Source organism: Salvelinus namaycush, chromosome 23 (assembly GCF_016432855.1).
Source record: "Salvelinus namaycush isolate Seneca chromosome 23, SaNama_1.0, whole genome shotgun sequence".
NCBI classification, from domain to species: Eukaryota; Metazoa; Chordata; class Actinopteri; order Salmoniformes; family Salmonidae; genus Salvelinus; species Salvelinus namaycush.
This window is the reverse complement of record NC_052329.1, coordinates 43,948,967-43,972,364: the sequence shown is the minus strand read 5'-3', so window position 1 is coordinate 43,972,364 and position 23,398 is coordinate 43,948,967. Positions and strand designations below refer to the sequence as shown.

The 23,398-nt window shown below is 42.0% G+C and overlaps 1 protein-coding gene across 2 annotated transcripts in view; it reads right to left on the bottom strand.

Annotated features, from left to right (window-relative positions):
• LOC120018466 (protein IWS1 homolog) overlaps positions 1 to 23,398 on the bottom strand; it is a 32,370-nt gene that overhangs the window by 3,959 nt on the left and 5,013 nt on the right. For both annotated transcript variants that reach the window (XM_038961690.1, XM_038961691.1), the window contains 9 exons: positions 18,188 to 18,250; positions 17,755 to 17,956; positions 16,003 to 16,060; positions 14,144 to 14,259; positions 13,883 to 14,033; positions 13,717 to 13,799; positions 2,932 to 3,061; positions 2,698 to 2,815; positions 2,272 to 2,383 (listed from right to left, as the gene is read on the bottom strand). In XM_038961690.1, the coding sequence (XP_038817618.1) occupies positions 2,272 to 2,383; positions 2,698 to 2,815; positions 2,932 to 3,061; positions 13,717 to 13,799; positions 13,883 to 14,033; positions 14,144 to 14,259; positions 16,003 to 16,060; positions 17,755 to 17,956; positions 18,188 to 18,250 (1,033 nt within the window). The remainder of the gene's footprint in view (positions 1 to 2,271; positions 2,384 to 2,697; positions 2,816 to 2,931; positions 3,062 to 13,716; positions 13,800 to 13,882; positions 14,034 to 14,143; positions 14,260 to 16,002; positions 16,061 to 17,754; positions 17,957 to 18,187; positions 18,251 to 23,398) is intronic.

The following is a 23,398-nucleotide window of genomic DNA, read 5'->3' as shown; positions in this document are numbered from 1 at the left end:
ATTTGACAGTCATGCTTATAGGTTAATTTGCATAATTTAGTGGAATTAAATTGGCCTGTGTGTATTTTCGTTAGTATCTTATTTATCCAACTATCACCGCCTATATTGTGCAGGATTTCTCCTGGAGTAAAACGGGCTTTTATAATAAGCCCATTTACTGCGCAACAATTCTAAATGCAAATCGCGTGTTTAAAACCGTTTTGGTGCACGATTGAAAAGGACTATTTTTTATTTCTCAACTGGTAGTTGAAGCACAACTATTTACCATTCAAGTGCAGGAAACAGGCTATCAGCGCATCACCCACCAACTTACAATATGAGCTAGAGGCAGTATGCATTATGAAAATATACTTAATTGTTTGAAACCTGAATTTATTTCATATTACGAGGCATGTCTTACCTTGCTTCAAAGTAGCCTATAGGCTAAATTCAAGCATAGAAACTTGGGAGGAAATTATTTTATAAAGACTTCATAGGCAGTGCAGTGCGTGAGTTTCAAGTTGAGGGAAGCATGCAATTTATCCTACCATTTCTACTATTCTGCGTGCTAGTTTTGATTTTCACAGGAGCATTTTCGTGGAACAGTTTCATTGCAATAATAACGTTTTCTTTCTTAAAATCATTGTCAAGTGGTTAATCATAAAAATCTGGATTAAAATTATACAAATCTGAAAGTTAACTCAACTAATGCGAGATCACCAGCCTCTGCCATATGGACACATTGACGCACCGTGATCCATTGGCGGCTGAAGAAATGAGCGCATGGAATTCATAGCCTATAGGCCAATGCAGCAGTAGGCCTATAATTTCCATTGCTCTTTCACACAGAGGATTGGTGATTATCGAGGGGGAGACTGTTGATAAGATATTTCAAAATAGCTTACTGTGAGGAACTATAATTGTAATATATTATCATTCTGCAGGCCAGGTACTTGTACGCGTGCTCAGGTGCACATACTTCCTCAACATTATCAGGACAGAGATAACAGACAGGCTCATCACTCACATGGAGCACTACAAACAAAAGACAATGAAAAAAATGGATAAATCTCATAAATGATGGTTATAAAATAAACCGTGTAGCAGGTAGTGAACTCCGTAAACAACGTTTCAACTTCGAGAATGGTAAAATTACTAATTAATACAAAAAAAATAACAGAGCAAACAAGATACACAATGAAACTTCCTGTTGGAAGGTGAACCTTCACCCCAGCCTGAGTTCCTGAGCGCTCTGGAGCAGGTTTTCAAGGAGCTTTATGTACTTTGATCCGATCAACTTTCCCTCGATCCTGACTAGTCACCCAGACCCTGTCGCTAAAAAACATCAGCATGATTCTGCTACCACCGTTTTCGCTTTGTCATTATGGGGTAGTGTGTGTAGATTGCAGAGGATTGTTTATTTTTTCAATCCATTTTAGAATAAGGCTGTAACGTAACAAAATCTGAATACTTTCCGGAGGTACTGCAGGTTCAGAACAAGTCAGTTCGTCAAATTCCTGCCCTGCTAGAGCTGATTCAGTCAACTGTAAGTGCTGTTATTCTGAAGTGGAAACGTCTAGGAGCAACAACGGCTCAGCCATGAAGTGGTAGGCCACACAAGCTCACAGAACGGGACAGGCGAGTGCTGAAGCAAGTAAAAAATAGTCTGTCCTCAGTTGCAACACTCACCACGAGTTCCAAACTGCCTCTGGTAGCAACGTCAGCACCAACAACTGTTCATCTGGATCTTCATGAAATGGGTTTCCATGGTGGAGCAGCCGCACACAAGCCTTAGATCACCATGCGCATTGCCAAGTGTCGACTTGAGTGGTGTAAAGCTCGCCGCCATTGGACTCTGGAGCAGTGGAAACGCATTCTCTGGAGTAATGAATCACGCTTCTTCATCTGGCAGTTTGACAGACTAATCTGGGTTTGGCGGATGCCAGGAGAACGCTACCTGCCCCAATGCATAGTGCCAACTGTAAAGTTTGAAAAATCTTTAGATTTTAATCTCTGTCACATATCATAACCGCTATCAGGTGAACTGTTTAGAAAGGTGTTTTCCCGCGAATTGCATTTCGATAAAAGTTTGAAAATGCTTCATTGTCCTCTTTAATACATGAGTTGCCATAATCTAAATGTGATATCTATCCTTCTGAGCGCTGTTGGTGTACGCTCTAATATGTTATGCACCCAAAGCATATGGGTAAATAAATAAAAATCTTCCTGGTCACATTTTCCAGCTCCACATTGTCCTAACGGAAACCCCGGGGTGTGTGTGCGCACATTTACCTGAGGCGTCTTTTTTGCGGCATCTGCTGGTCGAGGTCTCTCTGTTGTCTCTCCTCGCGTGTCATGCCCTTGTAGTTAGACGTCAGGCCAAAGATGGGCCTGGACCACTCGTCTGTACAGACACGGCAAGTATCAATACCCACTATCAATACTAATACTCTAGCAATAACACCAACACTCAAACCTCTACAGAGGGGCCGTGTCCCATTGCTACATGCTAACTAGAAGCTGCTGGAACTTGAAAAAAAACACCACTATGAAACAGTTGAGTGAAAATGAGAGAATCTTTTTAACCCTTTAATGACCTAATTCATTCTTTACTTGACTCAGTCTGACAATACTTGGGTCAGCTATTACTTCAGACAGATGCACATGATTAAATGCACATCTGATATGTTTTTGAGTATAGGTATGTAGGGGACTTACTGATGAGTTTGAGGGCGAGGTCCTTGTTGGGGCGCGACTCCTTGGGGTGTTTGTATAGGAACATGACGGCTCGGCCTATCCCGCTGTGTTTGAGAGTCTCCTGACTCACACTGGGGAGCTGGGGGGAGAACGGACAACCATATGAAAACACAGGTCTTTATAAATATTAAAAACCATGGTGACGTCTCGGGGGGGGGGGGGGGGGGTTGCGGAAATGGAATACCTAGCACTTACTTCCTGTAGAATCTTGAGGAGATCCTCTCTGATTTTGAGGGCCGGAAGACTCTTATCTGGCAGCGGGCCGATCCACTCCTTGATAGCCGACATCACCCCGCTGTCGATGAACGTCTCCTTGAGGTCTTGCCTGAACGCACACATACGTCAGACCATATACGCATCCAAAACACCTATGTGCTACATAAACTCAATGGTACTACATTCTATTTTAAACTCTAATCATTCAGTCAGAGTTTTAAAAAATATATACATATATAAAATATACACACACACAGTTGAAGTCAGAAGTTTACATACAGGTTGGAGTTGGAGTCATTGTTTTTCAACCACTCCACAAATTTCTTGTTAACAAACTAGCTTTGGCAAGTGAGTTAGGACATCTACTTTGCGCATGACAAGTACATTTTCCAACAATTGTTTAAAGACAGATTATTTCACTGTATCACAATTCGAGGTGTACCTGTGGATGTATATCAAGGCCTACCTTCGAACTCAGTGCCTCTTTGCTTGACATCATGGGAAAAACAAAAGAAATCAGCCAAGACCGCAGAAAAAAAATTGTAGACCTCCACAAGTCTGGTTCATCCTTGGGAGCAATTTCCAAATGCCTGAAGGTACCCCGTTCATCTGTACAAACAATAGTACCAAATTATAAACACAATGGGACCATTCAGTCGTCATACCGCTCAGGAACGAGACGCATTCTGTCTCCTAGAGATGAACGTACTTTGGTGATCAATCCCAGAACAACAGCAAAGGCCCTTGTGAAGATGCTGGAGGAGTTCTATATCGACATAACCTGAAAGGCCGCTCAGCAAGGAAGAAGCCACTGCTCCAAAATCCCCATAAAAAAGCCAGACTACGGTTTGCAACTGCACATGGGGACAAAGATCGTACTTTTTGGAGAAATGTCCTCTGGTCTGATGAAACAAAAATAGAACTGTTTGGCCATAATGAACATCGTTATGTTTGGAGGAAAAAGGGGGAGGCTTGCAAGCCCAAGAACACCATCCCAACCGTGAAGCACGGGGGTGGCAGCATCATGTTGTGGGGGTGCTTTGTTGCAGGAGGGACTGGTGCACCTCACAAAATAGATGGCATCATGAGGAAAGGAAAATTATGTGGATATATTGAAGCAACATCTCAAGACATCAGTCAGGATGTTAAAGCTTGGATGCAAATGGGTCTTCCAAATGAACAATGACCCCAAGCCAAGCATACTTCCAAAGTTGTGGAAAATGGGTTAAGGACAAAAAAGTCAAGGTATTCGAGTTGCCATCACAAAGCCCTGACCTCAATCCTATAGAAAATTTGTGGACAGAACTGAAAAAGCATGTGCGAGCAAGGAGGCCTACAAACCTGACTCAGTTACACCAGCTCTGTCAGGAGGAATGGGCCAAAATTCTCCCAACTTACTGTGGGAAGCATGTGGAAGGCTACCAAAAACATTTGACCCATGTTAAACAATTTAAAAAGGCAATGCTACCAAATACTAATTGAGTGTATGTAAACTTCTAACCCACTGGGAATGTGATGAAATAAATAAAAGCTGAAATAAATCATTCTCTACTATTATTCTGACATTTCACATTCTTAAAATAAAATTGGTGATCCTAACTGCACGAAGAAAGATAATGTTTACTAGGATTAAATGTCAGGAATTGTGAAAAACTGAGTTTAAATGTATTTGGCGAAGCTGTATGTAAACTTCCGACTTCAACTGTACATACACATATATACATACAAACACAGAACCAGTCAAAAGTTTGGAGACACCTATTCAAGGGTTTTCCTTTGTTTTTACTATTTTCTACATTGTAGAATAATAGTGAAGACATCAAAACTATGAAATAACACATATGGAATCATGTAGTAACCAAAAAAGTGTTAAAGAAAAACATTTATATTTTAGATTCTTCTAAGTAGCCACTCGTTGCCTTGATGACAGCTTTGCACACTCTTGGCATTCTCTCAACCAGCTTCACCTGTAATGCTTTTCCAACAGTCTTGAAGGAGTTCCCACATATGCTGAGCACTTGTTGGCTGCTATTCCTTCACTCTGCAGTCCAACTCATCCCAAACCATCTCAATTGGGTTGAGGTTGGATGATTGTGTAGGCCAGGTCATCTGATGCAGCACTACATCACTCTTCTTGGTCAAATAGCCCTTACACAACCTGGAGGTGTGTTTTGGGTCATTGTCCTGTTGAAAAAGAAATGATAGTCCCACTAAGTGCAAACCAGATGGGATGGCGAATCGCTGTGGTAGCCATGCTGGATAAGTAAGCCTTGAATTCTAAATAAATCACAGACAGTGTCACCAGCAAAGCACCCCCACGCCATCACACCTTCTCCATGCTACAGAGGGAACCAGACATGCAGAGATCATCCGTTCACCTACTCTGCGTCTCACAAAGACACAGTGGTTGGAACCAAAAATCTCAAATTTAGACTCATCAGAACAAAAGGACAGATTTCCACCGGTCTAATGTCCATAGCACATGTTTCTTGGTCTAGGCAAGTCTCTTCTTATTGGTGTCCTTTAGTAGTGGTTTCTTTGCAGCAATTTGACCATGAAGGCCTGATTCACACAGCCTCCTCTGAACAGTTGATGTTGAGATGTGACTTAGATGAACTCTGAAGCATTTATTAGGGCTGCAATTTCTGAGGTGCAGTTAACTCTAATGAACTTATCCTCTGCTGCAGAGGATAAATTCATTAGAGTTAACTGTCCTAGATCACTTCTATGCTCACTTCGAGGCAAGCAACACTGAGGCATGCATGAGAGCATCAGCTGTTCCGGACGACTGTGTGATCACGCTCTCCGTAGCCGACGTGAGTAAGACCTTTAAACAGGTCAACATACACAAGGCTGCGGGGGCAAACGGATTACCAGGACGTGTGCCCCGGGTATGTGCTGACCAACTGGCAGGTGTCTTCACTGACATTTTCAACATGTGCCTGATTGAGTCTGTAATACCAACATTTTTCAAGCAGACCACCATAATCCCTGTGCCCAAGAACACAAAGGCAACCTGCCTAAATGACTACAGACCCGTAGCACTCACGTCCATAGCCATGAAGTGCTTTGAAAGGTTGGTCATGGCTCACAACACCCTTATCCCAGAAACCCTAGACCCACTCCAATTTGCATACCGCCCAAACAGATCCACAGATGATGCAATCTCTATTGCACTCCACACTGCCCTTTCCCACCTGGACAAAAGGAACACCTATGTGAGAATGCTATTCATTGACTACAGCTCAGCGTTCAACACCATAGTGCCCTCAAAGCTCATCAATAAGCTAAGGACCCTGGGACTAAACACCTCCCTCTACAACTGGATCCTGGACTTCCTGACGGGCCACCCCCAGGTGGTGAGGGTAGGTAACAACACATCTGCCACGCTGATCCTCAACACTGGAGCTCCCCAGGGGTGCGTGCTCAGTCACAAGTACTCCCTGTTCACCCACGACTGCATGGCCAGGCACGACTCCAACAACATCATTAAGTTTGCAGACGACACAAGTGGTGGGCCTGATCACCGACAACAACGAGCGAGCCTATAGGGAGGTCAGAGACCTGGCCGGGTGGTGCCAGAATAACAACCTAACCCTCAACGTAACCAAGACTAAGGAGATGATTGTGGACTACAGGAAAAGGAGGACCGAGCACGCCCCCATTCTCATCGACGGGGCTGTAGTGGAGCAAGTTGAGAGCTTCAAGATCCTTGGTGTCCACATCAACAAACTAGAATGGTCCAAACACACCAAGACAGTCGTGAAGAGGGCACGACAAAGCCTATTCCCCGCAGGAAACTAAAAAGATTTGGCATGGGTCCTGAGATCCTCAAAAGGCTATACAGGTTCTGCAACATCGAGAGCATCCTGACCGGTTGCATCACTGCCTGTATATAGCCTGTCTTTTTTACTGTTGTTTTTATTTCTTTACCTACCTATTGTTCACCTAATACCTTTCTTTTTGCACTATTGGTTAGAGCCTGTAAGTAAGCATTTCACTGTAAGGTCTACTACACCTGTTGTATTCAGCGCACGTGACAAATAAACTTTGATTTGATCTGATCTCTAGGTCTTCCTTTCCTGTGGTGGTCCTCATGAGAGCCAGTTTCATCATAGTGTCTGATGGTTTTTGTGACTGCACTTGAAGAAACTTTCAAAGTTCTTGAAATATTCCGGATTGACTGAGCTTCAGGTCTTAAAATAATGATGGACTGTCATTTCTCTTTGCTTATTTGAGCTGTTCTTGCCATAATACAGACTTGGTCTTTTACCAAATAGGGCTATCTTCTGTATACCATCCCCTACCTTGTCACAACACAACTGATTGGCTCAAACGCATGAAGGAAAACATTCCACAAATTGACTTCTAACAAGGCACACCTGTTAATTGAAATGCATTCGAGGAGACTACCTCATGAAGCTGGTTGAGTGAATGCCAAGTGTGCAAAGCTGTCATCAAGGCAAAGTGTGGCTACTTGAAGAATCTCAAATATATTTTGATTTGTTCAAAAGTTTTTTGGTTACTACATGATTCCATATGTTATTTCATAGTGTTGACGTCGTCACTATTATTCTAAAATGTAGAAAATAGTAAAAATAAAGAAAAACCCTGAAATGAGTAGGTGTCCAAATTTGACAGGTATTATATACACACACCAAGTACACATTAAACATTAAGAACACTTGCTCTTTCCATGACAGACTGACCAGGTGAATCTATTATCCCTCATTGATGTCACTTGTTAAATCCACTTCAAAATCAGTAGAGATGAAGGGGAGGAGACAGGTTAAAGATACATTTTTTTAAAGCCTTGAGACATGTATTGCGTATGTGTACCACTCAGAGGGTGAATGGGCAAGACAAGTACCTTTGAACGGGGTATGGTAGTAAGTTGCAGGCACACCTGTTTAAGTGTCAAGATCTGCAACGCTGCTGGCGTCTTCACGCTGAACAATTTCCTGTGTGTATCAAGAATTGTCCACCACCCAAAGGACATCCAGCCAACTTAACTGTGGGAAGCATTGGAGTGAACATGGGCACTTTCCCTGTGGAATGCTTTCGAAACCTTATAGAGTACATGACCCGATGAATTGAAGCTGTTCGTAGGGAAAAAAGGGGGTGGAACTCAATATTAGGAAGGTGTCCCTGTTTTGTACACTCAGAGTGTGTGTGTGTGTGTATACATATATATAATAACACACACAAACGGTTCAAAAATTTGGGGTCACTTAGAAATGTCCTTGTTTTTGATCAGAAGTACTGTGTAGACATAGTTAATGTTGTAAATGACTACTGTAGCTGGAAACGGCAGATTTTTTTATGGAATATTTACATAGGCGTACAGAGGCTCATTATCAGCAACCATCACTCCTGTGTTCCAATGGCACGTTGTGTTAGCTAATACAAGTTTGTCATTTTAAAAGGCTAATTGATCATTAGAAAACACTTATTTTAATGGACATTTTTTGTTGTTGCTTTTCTTAATTTTTTTTTAAAAAGAGGACATTTCTAAGTGACCACAAACTTTTGAACGGTAGTGTATATAAACACACACTACCTTCAGAAAGTGTTCAGACCCCTTGACTTTTTCCACATTTTGTTACATTACAGCATTATTCAAAAATGTATTAAATAATCTCAGCAATCTACACATAATGCCAAAGCACTTTAAATATTTTTTTTTTTTTTTAATGTTTGCACATGAAATAGAAAACAGAATTATCTTATTTACATAAGTATTCAGACCCTTTGCTATGAGACTCGAAATTGAGCTCAGGTGCATCCTGTTTCCACAACTTGATTGGAGTCCACCTGTGGTAAATTCAATTGATTGGACATGATTTGGAAAGGCACACACCTGTCTATATAAGGTCCCACAGTTGACAGTGCAGGTCAGAGCAAAAACCAAGCCATGAGGTCGAAGGAATTGTCCGTTGAGCTCCGAGACAGGATTGTGTCGAGGCACAGATCGGGGGAAGGGTACCCAAAAATGTCACGCTTGGAGTATGCCAAAAGGCACCTAAAGTCTCTCAGACCATTAGAAACCAGATTATCTGGTCTGATGAAACCAAGATTGAACTCTATGGCCTGAATGACATGGGTCAGGTCTGGATGAAACCTGGCACCATCCCGACAATGAAGCAGAGGTGGCAGCATCATGCTGTGGGGATGTTTTTCAGCGACAGGGACTGGGAGACTAGTCAGGATAGAGGGAAGAATGAACGGAGCAAAGTAGAGAGATCCTTGATGAAAACCTGCTCCAGAGCACTCAGGACCTCAGACTGGGGCGAAGGTTCACCTTCCTACAGGACAACATCCCTAAGCACACAGCCAAGACAATGCAGGAGTGGCTTCGGGACAAGTCTCTGAATGTCCTTGAGTGGCCGAGCCAGAGGCAGGACTTGAACCTGATCTAACATCTCTGGAGAGATCTGAAAATAGCTGTGCAGCGACGCTCCCCATCCAACCTGACAGAACTTGAGAGGATCTGCAGAGAAGAATGGGAGAAACTCCCCAAATACAGGTGTGCCAAGCTTGTAGCATCATACCCAAGAAGACTCTAGGCTGTATGCGCTGCCAAAGGTTCTTCAACAAAGTACTGAGTTAAGGGTCTATATAAAAAAATTGAAAACATTTGAAAATATTTCTAAAAACCTGTTTTTGCTTTGTCATCATGAGGTATCGTGTGTAGATTTATGAGGGGAAAAAACTATTTAATCAATTTTAGAATAAGGCTCTAACGTAACAAAATGTGGAAAAAGTCAAGGGGTTTGAATACTTTCCCGAACGCACTGTATGTGTATACACACACACCACCAGTCAAAAGTTCAGACAACTACTCATTCAAGGGTTTCTTTTATTTTTACTATTTTCTACATTGAAGAATAATAGTGAAGTCATCAAAACTATGAAACAGGTATATGGAATCATGTAGTAACCAAGAAACTGTTACACAAATCAAAATGTATTTTATATTTGAGATTCTTCAAGTAGCCACCCCTTGCCTTGATGACATCTTTGCACACACTTTTCATTCTCTCAACCAGCTTCATGAGGTAGCCACCTGGAATGGATTTCAATTAACAGGTGTGCCTTGTTAAAAGTTAATTTGTGGAATTTCTTTCCATCTTAATGCATTTGAGCCAATCAGTTGTGTTGTGACAAGGTAGGGGTGGTATACAGAAGAAAGCCCTATTTGGTAAAAGACCAAGTCCACATTATGGCAAGATCAGTCCAAATAAGCAAAGAGAAACGACAGTCCATCATTACTTAAAGACATGATGGTCAGTCAATCTGAAAAAATGTCAAGAGCTTTGAAAGTTTCTGCAAGAACATTTTTAAAAACCAAGAGCTATGATGAAACTGGTTCTCATGAGGACTGACACAGGAAAGAAAGACCCAGCGTTACCTCTGCTCCAGAGGATAAGTTCATTAGAGTTAACACGGTCAAATTGTTGCAAAGAAACACCAATAAGATGAAGAGACTTGCTTGGGTCAAGAAACACAAGCAATGGACATCAGACCGGTGGAAATGAGTGCAAATTTGAGATTTTTGGTTCCAACCGCCGTGTCTTTGTCAGACGCAGAGTAGGTCAACGGATGATCTCTGCACATGTGGTTCCCACCATGAAGCATGGAGGAAGAGGTGTGATGGTGCTTTGCTGGCGACAATGTCAGTGACTCATTTAGAATTCAAGGCACACTTAACCAGCATAGCTACCACAGCATTCTGCAGCAACATGCCATCCCATCTGGTATGCGCTTAGTGAGAATATAATTTGTTCGTCAACAGGACAATGACCCAAAACACCTCCAGGCTGCGTAAGGGCTATTTGACCAAGGAGAGTGATGGAGTGCTGCATCAGATGACCTGGCCTCCACAATCACCCAACCTCAACCCTATTGTGATGGTTTGGGATGAGTTGGACCACAGAGTGAAAGAAAAGCAGCCAACAAGTGCTCAGCATATGAGGGAACTCCTTCAAGACTGTTGAAGCATTCCTCATGAAGCTGGTTGAGAGAATACCAAGTGTGCAAAGCTGTCATCAAAGCAAAGGGTGGCTTCTTTGAAGAATCTAAAACAAAATATATTTGGATTTTTAAACACTTTTTTGGTTAGTACATGATTCCATATGTGTTATTTCATAGTTTGTGTCTTCATTATTATTCTACAGTGTAGAAAATAAAGAAAAACCCTTGAATGAGTAGGTGTGTCCAAACTTTTGACTGGTACTGTACACACCAGTGGAGGCTGCTGAGGGGGAGGACGGCTCATAATAATGGCTGGAACGGAGCGAATGGAATGGCATCAAACTACACTTTTGATGTACTTGATAGTATTCTACTCAGTCCGCTGCAGCCATTACCACGAGCCCATCCTCCCTTAATTAAAGGTGCCACGAACCTCCTGTAACACACACAGAGAGTGTACAAAACATTAGGAACACCTTCCAAATATTGAGTTGCACCCCCCCTTTCCCCTCAGAACAGCCTCAATTCGTCTGGGAATGGACTCTACAAGGTGTCGAAAGCTGGATGTCCTTTGGGTGGTGGGCTAGTCTTGACACCAACGGGAAACTGTTGAGCATGAAAAACACAGCAGCATTGCAGTTCTTGACACACTCAAACAGGTGCGCCTGGAACATAATACCATACACCGTTCAAAGGCACTTTAATATTTTGTCTTGCCCATTCAACCTCAATGGCACACATACACAATCCGTCTCAATTGTCTCAAGGCTTAAAAAACATTGTTTAACCCGTCTCCTCCCCTTCAACTACACCAGCCTTTCTCAAAGTATGTTAATGATGGGTCGCGATGCGTCAAGAGTAAATGTATAATTATTTAATTATTGGAATTGATTTGGCCAAGTGCAACTGCGGTCTCTGCTCAGCTTGGCAGCTGCGCGATAGGGAGACGCCCGTGTAATTCGCAGTTTTCTTGAAGATCACTCGGCGACACACGATGCAGCGCTGTCGTTCAGCAGCAGACGATGCGCTGTCAGCCACTGACTTGTCATTCCCACTCGCCAACACTCACCGCTGTCATCAAATGGACTCATGCTAGCAACAAGTTTTGACTGAGCTCAATCGTCATGAAACGCCAATACACCGAAAACTTTGAGAAATAAAGAGAAGCTCCCTCAATGTGTTTTGTGCGGGGAAGTGCTTAGTAATGAGTCAATCAAAACGAACAAATTCATATAACGACACGTCATGACCAAACATCCACAGCGTGACGGTATACCCAGGGAATTATTTCAGAACAGGGCAGAATGCTACAGGAAACAGTGCTTCGACAGTGGAAAAGTAAGTCAGCTAGCAAGGCATTGTTGTCATTTTATAAACAGGTGTTAAGCAGAAATAAGGGAGTACTATCTCATAGTAGTAACGTTATATGCGAGTTTCTCTTTCAAATAATCCCCTGGCCTTGTACACAGGTAATAGCTAACGTTAGCCAAAGCAAGCTAGCCAGCTACTGATAGTGCAACCCTAAGTAACAGTACAGATTAAGATGAAAAATTATCAGGCCTACTGTACATCTTACTGTAGAAATTATTGTTGAAAACAAGTCTAGGTTGGAACCTTTGCTGTTAAAATACAAGTCATCATTTTTATTCTGAATTGGAATAAACTGATTGAAGCAAGATACTTTGAAACAAACACACACAAAGTTCTGGGTTTCTCATCTACAGCAGGAAGCGGTCTCCTGCCTGAGAAAGCAGTAGATATTCTGGTCTAGTTTGGTACCACATGCCCATGTCAGTCAGGGTTCTCAACTCTGGATTACTTAAAAAACAAGTACAGAAACAGTCTCAATGCTGAGCATGACCTCAGTGTTGTACTGTCAAAAACTGATCCCAGAATAGACCTGCTCGTTGAAAACTTCAACCAGCCACACACCTCTCATTAGAACTGTGTGAGTGTGTGTGTGTGTGTGTGTGTGTGCCTTTCCTGGTCTACATCTGTGTGAATGTTTTTTTTTAAATTGAACCTTTATTTAACTAGGCAAGTCAGTTAAGAACCAATTCTTATTTACAATGACGGCATACCCCAGCCAAACCTGGTCGACGCTGGGATAATTGTGCGCCGCCTATGGGACTCCCAATCGCGTCTGGATGAGATACAGCCTGGATCAATCAGTTTATTCCAGTTCAGAATAAAAATGATGACTTCTATTTTAACAGAAACAGCTCCAACCTAGACTTTCTTTCGACAATAATTTCTACAGTAGGTCTGATCATATACTTAGGGTTGCACTATCAAAAAGCCTGCATGTCAGTTCTGTTATGCATCTGTGTGATGTGATCAATCAGTTTGTTCCAGTTCAGAATGGAAATTAGTTATGGAATTTTAACAGCAACAGCTCCAACCTAGACAGATATGTCAGAGTTTTTAAATGGGGGAAAATAAACATGATTAGCTATTGATATGGCTATTTAATTTAATTGGTATTCGTTTTTGTCTATATTGCATTTGTTTTCGGCATAAGGGCAATGAAATGTACCAATATTTACGTATACGTTCCTAAGCTTGGGTCCCAGGAAATTATGAGAATTTCTCATTTGGGTTCCAGGCTGAAAAAGTTTAAGAACCCCTGATCTACAGATTGAAGAGGACTTAACAAGTGACATCCATAAGGGATCATAGCTTTCACCTGGTCAGTCTGTCATAGAAAGAGCAGGTGTTCCTAATGTTTTCTACACTCAGTGTCTATAGACTAAGGCTTGTGGTAGTATCGAGAGCCATGGATGGACTCACTTTTTCAGGTGCATAACAACAGTGGGGAGGAGGGTCAGCTTTTTTAACGCTGGCTTCTTCTGAGCGTTCAGTGTTCTGTCCTCCTGTAAATCACATAGAATGGTACACCCACACCAGTATTGTGAAGACCTATGAGAGAACACACATTTTGGGGCCAGAACCTCACCTCTGCAGCTTCTGTCATCTTGGTGATCATAGCGCTGACCACGTCGTCAGCATCACTGATGAACGTTCCCCCATCGCGGTTCCGCCGTCGCTTCCCGCTCTGGGCCTTCTTACGAGCCAGCATCACGTCAAAGTCCGACATGAAACTGGTGCTGAATAGAAACAGAGTCAGCCATGCCTCCACTATAGAATGAAAGTATCGTGGCAAGTGGAAAATCGACTGATTGAAAAAACATTGACGGAGATACATGAGATTACTCACTCTTGGCCACCACCCCTGTCCACGCCCTCATCAGAATCAGAGTCATCTGCCATTGTTTTCTTTGCAGAGGCCTGAGATTGGCTCTTATCCCCCTCCAGATCCTCCTGATTGAAACCCTATTGGTGCAGAAACAACAACATCAGCCGTAGGGAACAGGAATCAGATGCGGTATAGTTTCGGTGTCTAAACAATTCCCGAGAGTCCCTAAACCTTTTGGGGGCGGTTTCCCAGACTCATTAAGCTTGATCTATGATTGGGAAACCGACCCTTGGTGTTCACAGATCTGAAAAGGACGGGATATGGTAGTTCGACCTTTTCACTGTGTTCTTCAAATTTGACGTTATGGCGGTATTTGATGTTACTGAATAATAAAGGTTCGAGGGGTAAATAAGTTTTATGGGGAGTGCATGACCCCAGGCTGGCAACAAATTAATTCTAAGTGTTTTTAAATGGGCTTGCTCCAATCTTCAACCAAACTTAGTGCATTCGGGAAAGTATTCAGACCACTTCACATTTTGTTACGTTACAGCCTTATTCTAAAATGGATTAAAATAAAACTCAATCTACACACAATACCCCATAATGACAAAGCAAAAACAGTTATTTTTAATACACTTTTGCACATTTATTAACATAAATATTCAGACCCTTTTTACTCAGGTGCATCCTTTTTCCGCTGATCATGCTTGAGACGTTTCTACAACTTGATTGGTGTCCACCTGTGGTAAATTCTATGAATTGGATTTGGATAGACACACCTGTCTATATAAAAAGGTCCCACAGTTGACAGTGCATGTCAGTTATAAATTATGCTTTGGATGGTGTATCAATACACCCAGTCACTACAAAGAGTTTAACGGCTGGGATGGGAATAAAATTGAGGATGGATCAACAACATTGTAGTTACTCCACAATACTAACCTAAATGACAGAGTGAAAAGGAAGCCTGTACAGAATAAAAATATTCCAAAATTTGTTTGCACTTTTTGTCCTGAATACAAAGCATTATTTTTGGGGCAAATCTAACATCATCACTGAGTACCAATCTTCATACTTTCAAGCATGGTGGTGGCTGCATCATGTTATGGGTATGCTCTTCATCGGCAAGGACTAGGGAGTTTTTGGGGGGGATGAAAAGAAACGTAATAGAGCTAAGCACAGGCAAAATCCTACAACAAAAAAAACTGGTTCAGTCTGCTTTCCAACAGACACTGGGAGACAAATTCACCTTTCAGCAGGCCAATAACCTAAAACACAAGGCCAAATATACACTGGAGTTGCTTACCAAGATGACTAATGTTCCTGAGTGGTATAGTTACATTTTTGACTTTAATGGGCTTGAAAATCTATGGTAAGACTTGAAAATGGCTGTCTAACAATGATCAACAATAAGAGCTAAAAAAATATATATTGTACAATCCAGGTGTGCAAAACTCTAAGAGACTTACCCAAAAGACTCAGCTTTAATCCCTGCCAAAGGTGATTCTGACATGCATCTAATCAAGATACTGTATATTTGTGTTTTATTTCTCAATATTAAAAAAAAATCCATACATTTCTTTCACTTTGTCAGAGTATTCTGTGTAGATAAAAAAGAAAATCTATCAATTTTAATCCCATTTTGTAACAACAAAAAGTGGAAAAAGTCAAGGAGTTTGACTACTTTCTGAAGGCACTGTATCTACCTCGACTTGGTACGATACCAACGACTTGGTATCGTTACTCACTGTATGTATTATTACTTTGCTATTATTTCTCTATTTTCTTTCTCTCTGCATTGTTGGGAAGATACCGTAAGTAAGCATTTCACTGTTGTTCACGAAGCATGTGTCGAATAAAATTTGATTTGTACAACTCACCGTAAACTCTTCCCCCTCTTCATCGCCAGAGTCACCAAAAATGTCTGCAATCATTTTCCTATACGAGAGAGAGCATACCATACTAACTACAACACACACACATCCTTTCAGTACATACAGTGCATTCGGAAAGTATTCAGACCCCTTCACTTTTCCCACACTTTGTTACATTACAGCCTTATTCTAAAATGGATTGCATACATTTTTTCCTCTTCATTATACACACAATATCCCATAATGACAAAGCAAAAACAGTATTCAGAACCTTTGCTATGACACTTGAAATTGAGTTCAGGTGCATCCTGTTTCCACAACTTGATTGGTGTCCACCGGTGGTAAATTCAATTTATTGGACATGATTTGGAAAGGCACACCTGTCTATATAAGGTCCCACAGTTGACAGTGCATGTAAGAGCAAAAACCAAGCCATGAGGTCGAAATAATTGTCCGTAGAGCCCCGAGACAGGATTGTGTCACAGATCTGAGGAAGGGTACCAAAAAATGTCTGCAGCATTGAAGGTCCTCAAGAACACAGTGGCCTCCATCATTATTAAATTGAAGAAGTTTGGAACCACCAAGCCTCTTCCAAGAGCTGTCCGCCCGTCCAAACTGAATAATCGGGGGAGAAGGGCAAGAACCAAGAACCCGATTGTCACTCTGATAGAGCTCCAGAGTTCCTCTGCGGAGATGGGAGAACCTCCCCGAAGGACAACCATCTCTGCAGCACTCCACCAATCAGTGGGGATGTTTTTCAGCGGCAGGGACTGGGGGACTAGTCAGGATCGAGGGAAAGATGAACGGAGCAAAGACAGAGAGATCCTTAATGAAAACCTGCTCTGGAGCGCTCAGGACCTCAGATTGGGGCGAAGGTTCACCTTCCAATAGGACAACGACCTTAAGCACACAGCCAAGACTACACAGGAGTGGCTTGGGGACAAGTCTCAGTCCTTGAGTGGCCCAGCCAGAGCCAGGACTTGAACCTGTTCGAACATCTCTGGAGAGACCTAAAAAATAGCTGTACAGCGATGCTCCCCATCCAACCTGACAGAGCTTGAGAGGATTTGCAGAGAAGAATGGGAGAAACTCCTCAAATAGAGTTGTGCCAAGCTTGTAGCGTCATACCCGGGAAGCCTCAAGTCTGTAATCGCTGCCAAAGGTGCTTCAACAAAGTACTGAGGAAAGGGTCTGAATAGTTATGTAAATGTGATATTTCCGTTTTATTTATATATAAAAAAAAAAACGTTTTGCTTTGTGATTATGGGGCATTGTGTGTAGATTGATGAGGGGGAAAAAACGTTCATCCATTTTAGAAAAAGGCTGTAACGTTACAAAATGTGGAAAATGTCAAGTGGTCTGAATACTTTCCAAATGCACTGTACATAGCTACTTCATACCCCAGCACAATGACTCAGTACTTGTAACTGTTATTTTTACTCATTGTTATTCACTAAGTATTTATTCCTTGTCACTATTTTAATATCATTTTTTGCAATCTATCTGTAACTCTGTATTGTTGGAAAGGGACCCATAAGTAACCATTTCACTGTTAGTCTACACCTGTTGTTTACGAAGCATTTGATTGGATTTATGTCAAGTTCCACAATAAAAATACTACTACTACTTTCCTTACAGTAAGAATCTCAAAGTGCATAAAAACGAAAGTAAACAACAAAATTGTCATTTGTGTAAGGAAAATCATAACTTAAACTAAAAAGGAGTGTGTGTGGGGGAGAGGGGGATCAGAATACTTACTCTTCCTCGTCGCCTGAATCGCTGTCGCTACCAAACAGTGTTTTCTCGTCCTTCTTCCCTCCTTCCACCTTCTGTCCATCATCCTCGTCTTCGCTTTCTGAGCCCAGTTCCCGCAGTTTGGCCATGGTTTTGTCGTGCGCCTCTGAGCCCGCGTCACTGGCGGAGCTGTCATCGTCAGACACAGCGCGGCTCTTCTTCACCACTGAGGAAGAGAAGTCACCATCATTATCATCATTACCATCACTACCATGTACACTATGTAGGAAATAGCGGGTAATTTAAGATGCAGCCTTAATCACCACACACTAGCTAGCCATCATAGACTTCAAGATAAGGTGTGCCTCATAAATGGCAACCTATTCCCCATACAGTACATTACTTTTGACTAGAGCCACCCAACTGCACATGCCCAGCTGCCGGTCTGTCATATTACCTGGTTCGTCAGCCTTCTCCTCCTCACCTTCACTGTCTGACAGGATGGCTTTCTTCCTCTTCACTGTAACAGTATATAGATATCAAAATCACATTAACATACTGACAGATAGATGGAGTTAAACTCAGCAGAAAAAGAAACGTCCCTTTTTCAGGACCTGTCTTTCAAAGATAATTCGTAAAAATCCAAATAACTTCACAGATCTTCATTGTAAATGGTTTAAACACTGTTTCCCATGCTTGTTCAATGAACCATAATTAATGAACATGCACCTGTGGAACGGTTGTTAAGACACTAACAGCTTACAGACGGTAGGCAATTAAGGTCACAGTCATGAAAACTTAGGACACTAAAGGGGCCTTTCTACTGACTCAAAAAAAAAAATGCAGAAGCCCCTGCTCATCTGCCTTAGACATGACATCTGCCTTAGACATGCTGCAAGGAGGCATGCAGATGAGGCCAGGGCAATAAATTACAATGTCTGTACTAGAGGTCGACCGATTATGATTTTTCAACGCCGATACCGATACCGATTATTGGGGGACAAAAAAAGCCGATACCGATTAATCGGCCGATTAAAATAATAATAATAATATGTATTTTTATATACACTGCTCAAAAAAATAAAGGGAACACTTAAACAACACAATGTAACTCCAAGTCAATCACACTTCTGTGAAATCAAACTGTCCACTTAGGAAGCAACACTGATTGACAATAGATTTCACATGCTGTTGTGCAAATGGAATAGACAACAGGTGGAAATTATAGGCAATTAGCAAGACACCCCCAATAAAGGAGTGGTTCTGCAGGTGGTGACCACAGACCACTTCTAAGTTCCTATGCTTCCTGGCTGATGTTTTGGTCACTTTTGAATGCTGGCGGTGCTTTCACTCTAGTGGTAGCATGAGACGGAGTCTACAACCCACACAAGTGGCTCAGGTAGTGCAGCTCATCCAGGATGGCACATCAATGCGAGCTGTGGCAAGAAGGTTTGCTGTGTCTGTCAGCGTAGTGTCCAGAGCATGGAGGCGCTACCAGGAGACAGGCCAGTACATCAGGAGACGTGGAGGAGGCCGTAGGAGGGCAACAACCCAGCAGCAGGACCGCTACCTCCGCCTTTGTGCAAGGAGGAGCAGGCGGAGCACTGCCAGAGCCCTGCAAAATGACCTCCAGCAGGCCACAAATGTGCATGTGTCTGCTCAAACGGTCAGAAACAGACTCCATGAGGGTGGTATGAGGGCCCGACGTCCACAGGTGGGGGTTGTGCTTACAGCCCAACACCGTGCAGGACGTTTGGCATTTGCCAGAGAACACCAAGATTGGCAAATTCGCCACAGGCGCCCTGTGCTCTTCACAGATGAAAGCAGGTTCACACTGAGCACGTGACAGACGTGACAGAGTCTGGAGACGCCGTGGAGAACGTTCTGCTGCTTGCAACATCCTCCAGCATGACCGGCTTGGCGGTGGGTCAGTCATGGTGTGGGGTGGCATTTCTTTGGGGGGCCGCACAGCCCTCCATGTGCTCGCCAGAGGTAGCCTGACTGCCATTAGGTACCGAGATGAGATTCTCAGACCCCTTGTGAGACCATATGCTGGTGCGGTTGGCCCTGGTTTCCTCCTAATGCAAGACAATGCTAGACCTCATGTGGCTGGAGTGTGTCAGCAGTTCCTGCAAGAGGAAGGCATTGATGCTATGGACTGGCCCGCCCGTTCCCCAGACCTGAATCCAATTGAGCACATCTGGGACATCATGTCTCGCTCCATCCGCCAACTCCTGGACAGTCTGTGGTGCAACGTGGCGTTGGTGGATGGAGCGAGACATGATGTCCCAGATGTGCTCAATTGGATTCAGGTCTGGGGAACGGGCGGGCCAGTCCATAGCATCAATGCCTTCCTCTTGCAGGAACTGCTGACACACTCCAGCCACATGAGGTCTAGCATTGTCTTGCATTAGGAGGAACCCAGGGCCAACCGCACCAGCATATGGTCTCACAAGGGGTCTGAGGATCTCATCTCGGATGCTTTAGTCCAGGTCTGGGAGGCGATCCCTCAGGAGACCAGCCGCCACCTCATCAGGAGCATGCCCAGGCGTTGTAGGGAGGTCATACAGGCACGTGGAGGCCACACACACTACTGAGCCTCATTTTGACTTGTTTTAAGGACATTACATCAAAGTTGGATCAACCTGTAGTGTGGTTTTCCACTTTAATTTTGAGTGTGACTCCAAATCCAGACCTCCATGGGTTGATAAATTTGATTTCCATTGATAATTTTTGTGTGATTTTGTTGTCAGCACATTCAACTATGTAAAGAAAAAAGTATTTAATAAGAATATTTCATTCATTCAGATCTAGGATGTGTTATTTTAGTGTTCCCTTTATTTTTTTGAGCAGTGTGTATATATATATATATATATATATATATATATATATATATATATATATATATATATATATATATATATATATATATCATATACACACACACCTTTTTGTAATAATGACAATTGCAACAATACTGAATGAACAATGAACACTATTATTTTAACTTAATATAATACATAAATAAAATAAATTTAGTCTCAAATAACATATGTTAAAACAAACCACCAGCTTTCATGGGTCTTCAATATCCCAGTTATGTTTTAGGTTGTAGTGCAGAAAGCAGAGTTTGTCTGCATGGTCCCCTGTCAGTCTGCTCCTCCGTGAAACACAGACCTTATTTGAAGTAGATCAAGACATTCTCTATGGAAGACATGAACGGTAAAATAACGAAGGAACCCCTTTCAAGTTCAGCCGCAAGTTATTACAGGAATTATAACGAGTCGACTATTTCTCTCTAAACCATATACCTTTGACTAATCCGGAAACTATCACCTCGAAAACAAAACGTTTATTCCGTTACGTATTTTATCTAATGGGTGGCATTCATGAGTCTAAATATTCCTGTTACATTGCACAACCTTCAATGTTATGTCATAATTACGTAAAATTCTGGCAAATCAGTTCGCAAAGAGCCAGGCGGCCCAAACTGTTGCATATACCCTGACTCTGCGTGCAATGAACGCAAGAGAAATGACACAATTTCACCTGGTTAATATTGCCTGCTATCTGTATTGTTTCGAAACTGCATTGTTGGTTAAGGCCTCGTAAGTAAGCATTTCACTGTAAGGTCTACACCTGTTGTATTCGGCACATGTGACTAATAAAATTTGATTTCACTCTCCCGAAACGGACGACAAATACAACTGGATTTGTTATCCCTTTCATGCCCTCCCTTCCATGCCCTGCCACTTACCGACATCTGAACAAGAGAGCCTCATCAAAATTGCAACAAGCGGTTTTGTGAAAATTGAATTTAATCAGAAGCCACTGCCAGATTTCTGGATAGGGCTGTGCTCAGAGTATCCTGCCTTGGCAAAACGTGCTGTTAAGACACCGATGCCCTTTAAAACTTGTTTGGGATAGGGGGCAGCATTTTCACTTTTGGTTGAATAGCATGCCCAGAGTGAACTGCCTCCTACTCAGCCCCAGATCCTAATATATGCATATTATTATTAGTATTGGATAGAAAACACTCTGAAGTCTCTAAAACTGTTTGAATCATGCCTGTGAGTATAACAGAACTCATATGGCAGGCAAAAACCTGAGAAAAAATCCAAACAGGAAGTGGAAAATCTGAGGTTTGTAGTTTTTGAACTCACCCCAATCGAATACACTTTGGGATATGGGTATTTTCTCACTTCCTAAGGCTTCCACTAGATGTCAACCGTTTTTAGAACGTGGTTTCAGGCTTCTCATGTGAAGGGGGGCCGGATGGGAGATGTTTGAGTAAGGGGTCTGCCTACAGCCTCGTTCTCAGTCACGCGCTTTCACTTGAGGTTTCTCTCGTCCCAGTGCTTTTCTACAGACAATAGAATTCTCCGGTTGGAACAATATTGAACATTTATGATAAAAAACACCCTAAAGATTGATTCTATACTTAGTTTGACAAGTTTCTTCGACCTGTAATATATTTTTTTGAACCGTTTCTTCCGAATGGACCAGATGGCGCTTTTGGATTGTTTACCAAACGCCCTAACAAAAGAATATATTGGACATAAATGATGGACATTATCGAACAAAACAAGCATTTATTGTGGAACTGCGATTCCTGGGAGTGCATTCTGATGAAGATCAAAGGTAAGTGAATATTTATTATACTATTTATGAATAATGTTGACAACCCAACATGGCGGTTATTAAAGTTTTTTTGAAATCTGACACAGCGGTTGCATTAAGGAGAAGTGTATCTAAAGTTTAATTTATAATAGCTGTATTTTCATCAACATTTATTATGAGTATTCCTGTGAATTCTTGTGGCTCTCTGCAATATCACTGCATGTTTTGGAACTACTGAATGTAGAATACGATTTTTGGATATAAATATGAACTTTAGCGAACAAAACATACATCTATTGTGTAACATGAAGTCCTATGAGTGTCATCTGATGAAGATCATCAAAGGTTAGTGATTCATTTTATCTCTATTTGTGGCTGGATTCATTTGTGACTTGGTGGTGACCTAACAATCATTTGTGGAGCTTTCGCTATAAAGCATTTTTTAAATCAGACACTGTGGCTGGATTAACAAGAATTGTATCTTTAAAATGGTGCCTAATACTTGTATGTTTGAGAAATTAGATTTATGAGATTTGTATTTGGCGCCCTGCATTTTTATTGGCTGTTGGCGCTAGCGGAACCCCAGTCCTAGACAGGTTAAACCACGTACCTATGTGAGAGTATATTCTCGGCCCTCACTAGCATGAAAACTAAATACAGGCACAGACTGTGTGTGGGAAATGATTTAAGACAGACTCTCCAATACAACCCAACATTGCAGAGTTATGTGCACACCCTTCTCATTTACCTGTGGTTATTAACATTTTTTCTTGAACAAATAAGGTTTTATATGTAAAATGCCTAAATAAAGAGCAAAAATATTGATTATTATTATATTATTATTTGTGCCCTGGTCCTATAAGGGCTCTTTGTCACTTCCCACGAGCCGGGTTGTGACAAAAACTCATTCTCATGTTTAATAAATGTATCGTATACTGTGTGTGTTTGGCAAGCTTACAATGATGGCAAAAAACAACATTTGAGAGTGCGCTGACCCTGGTACGCAGCTGGAGGTTGAATGTTGGAAGGGGTACGGGACTATAAAAAG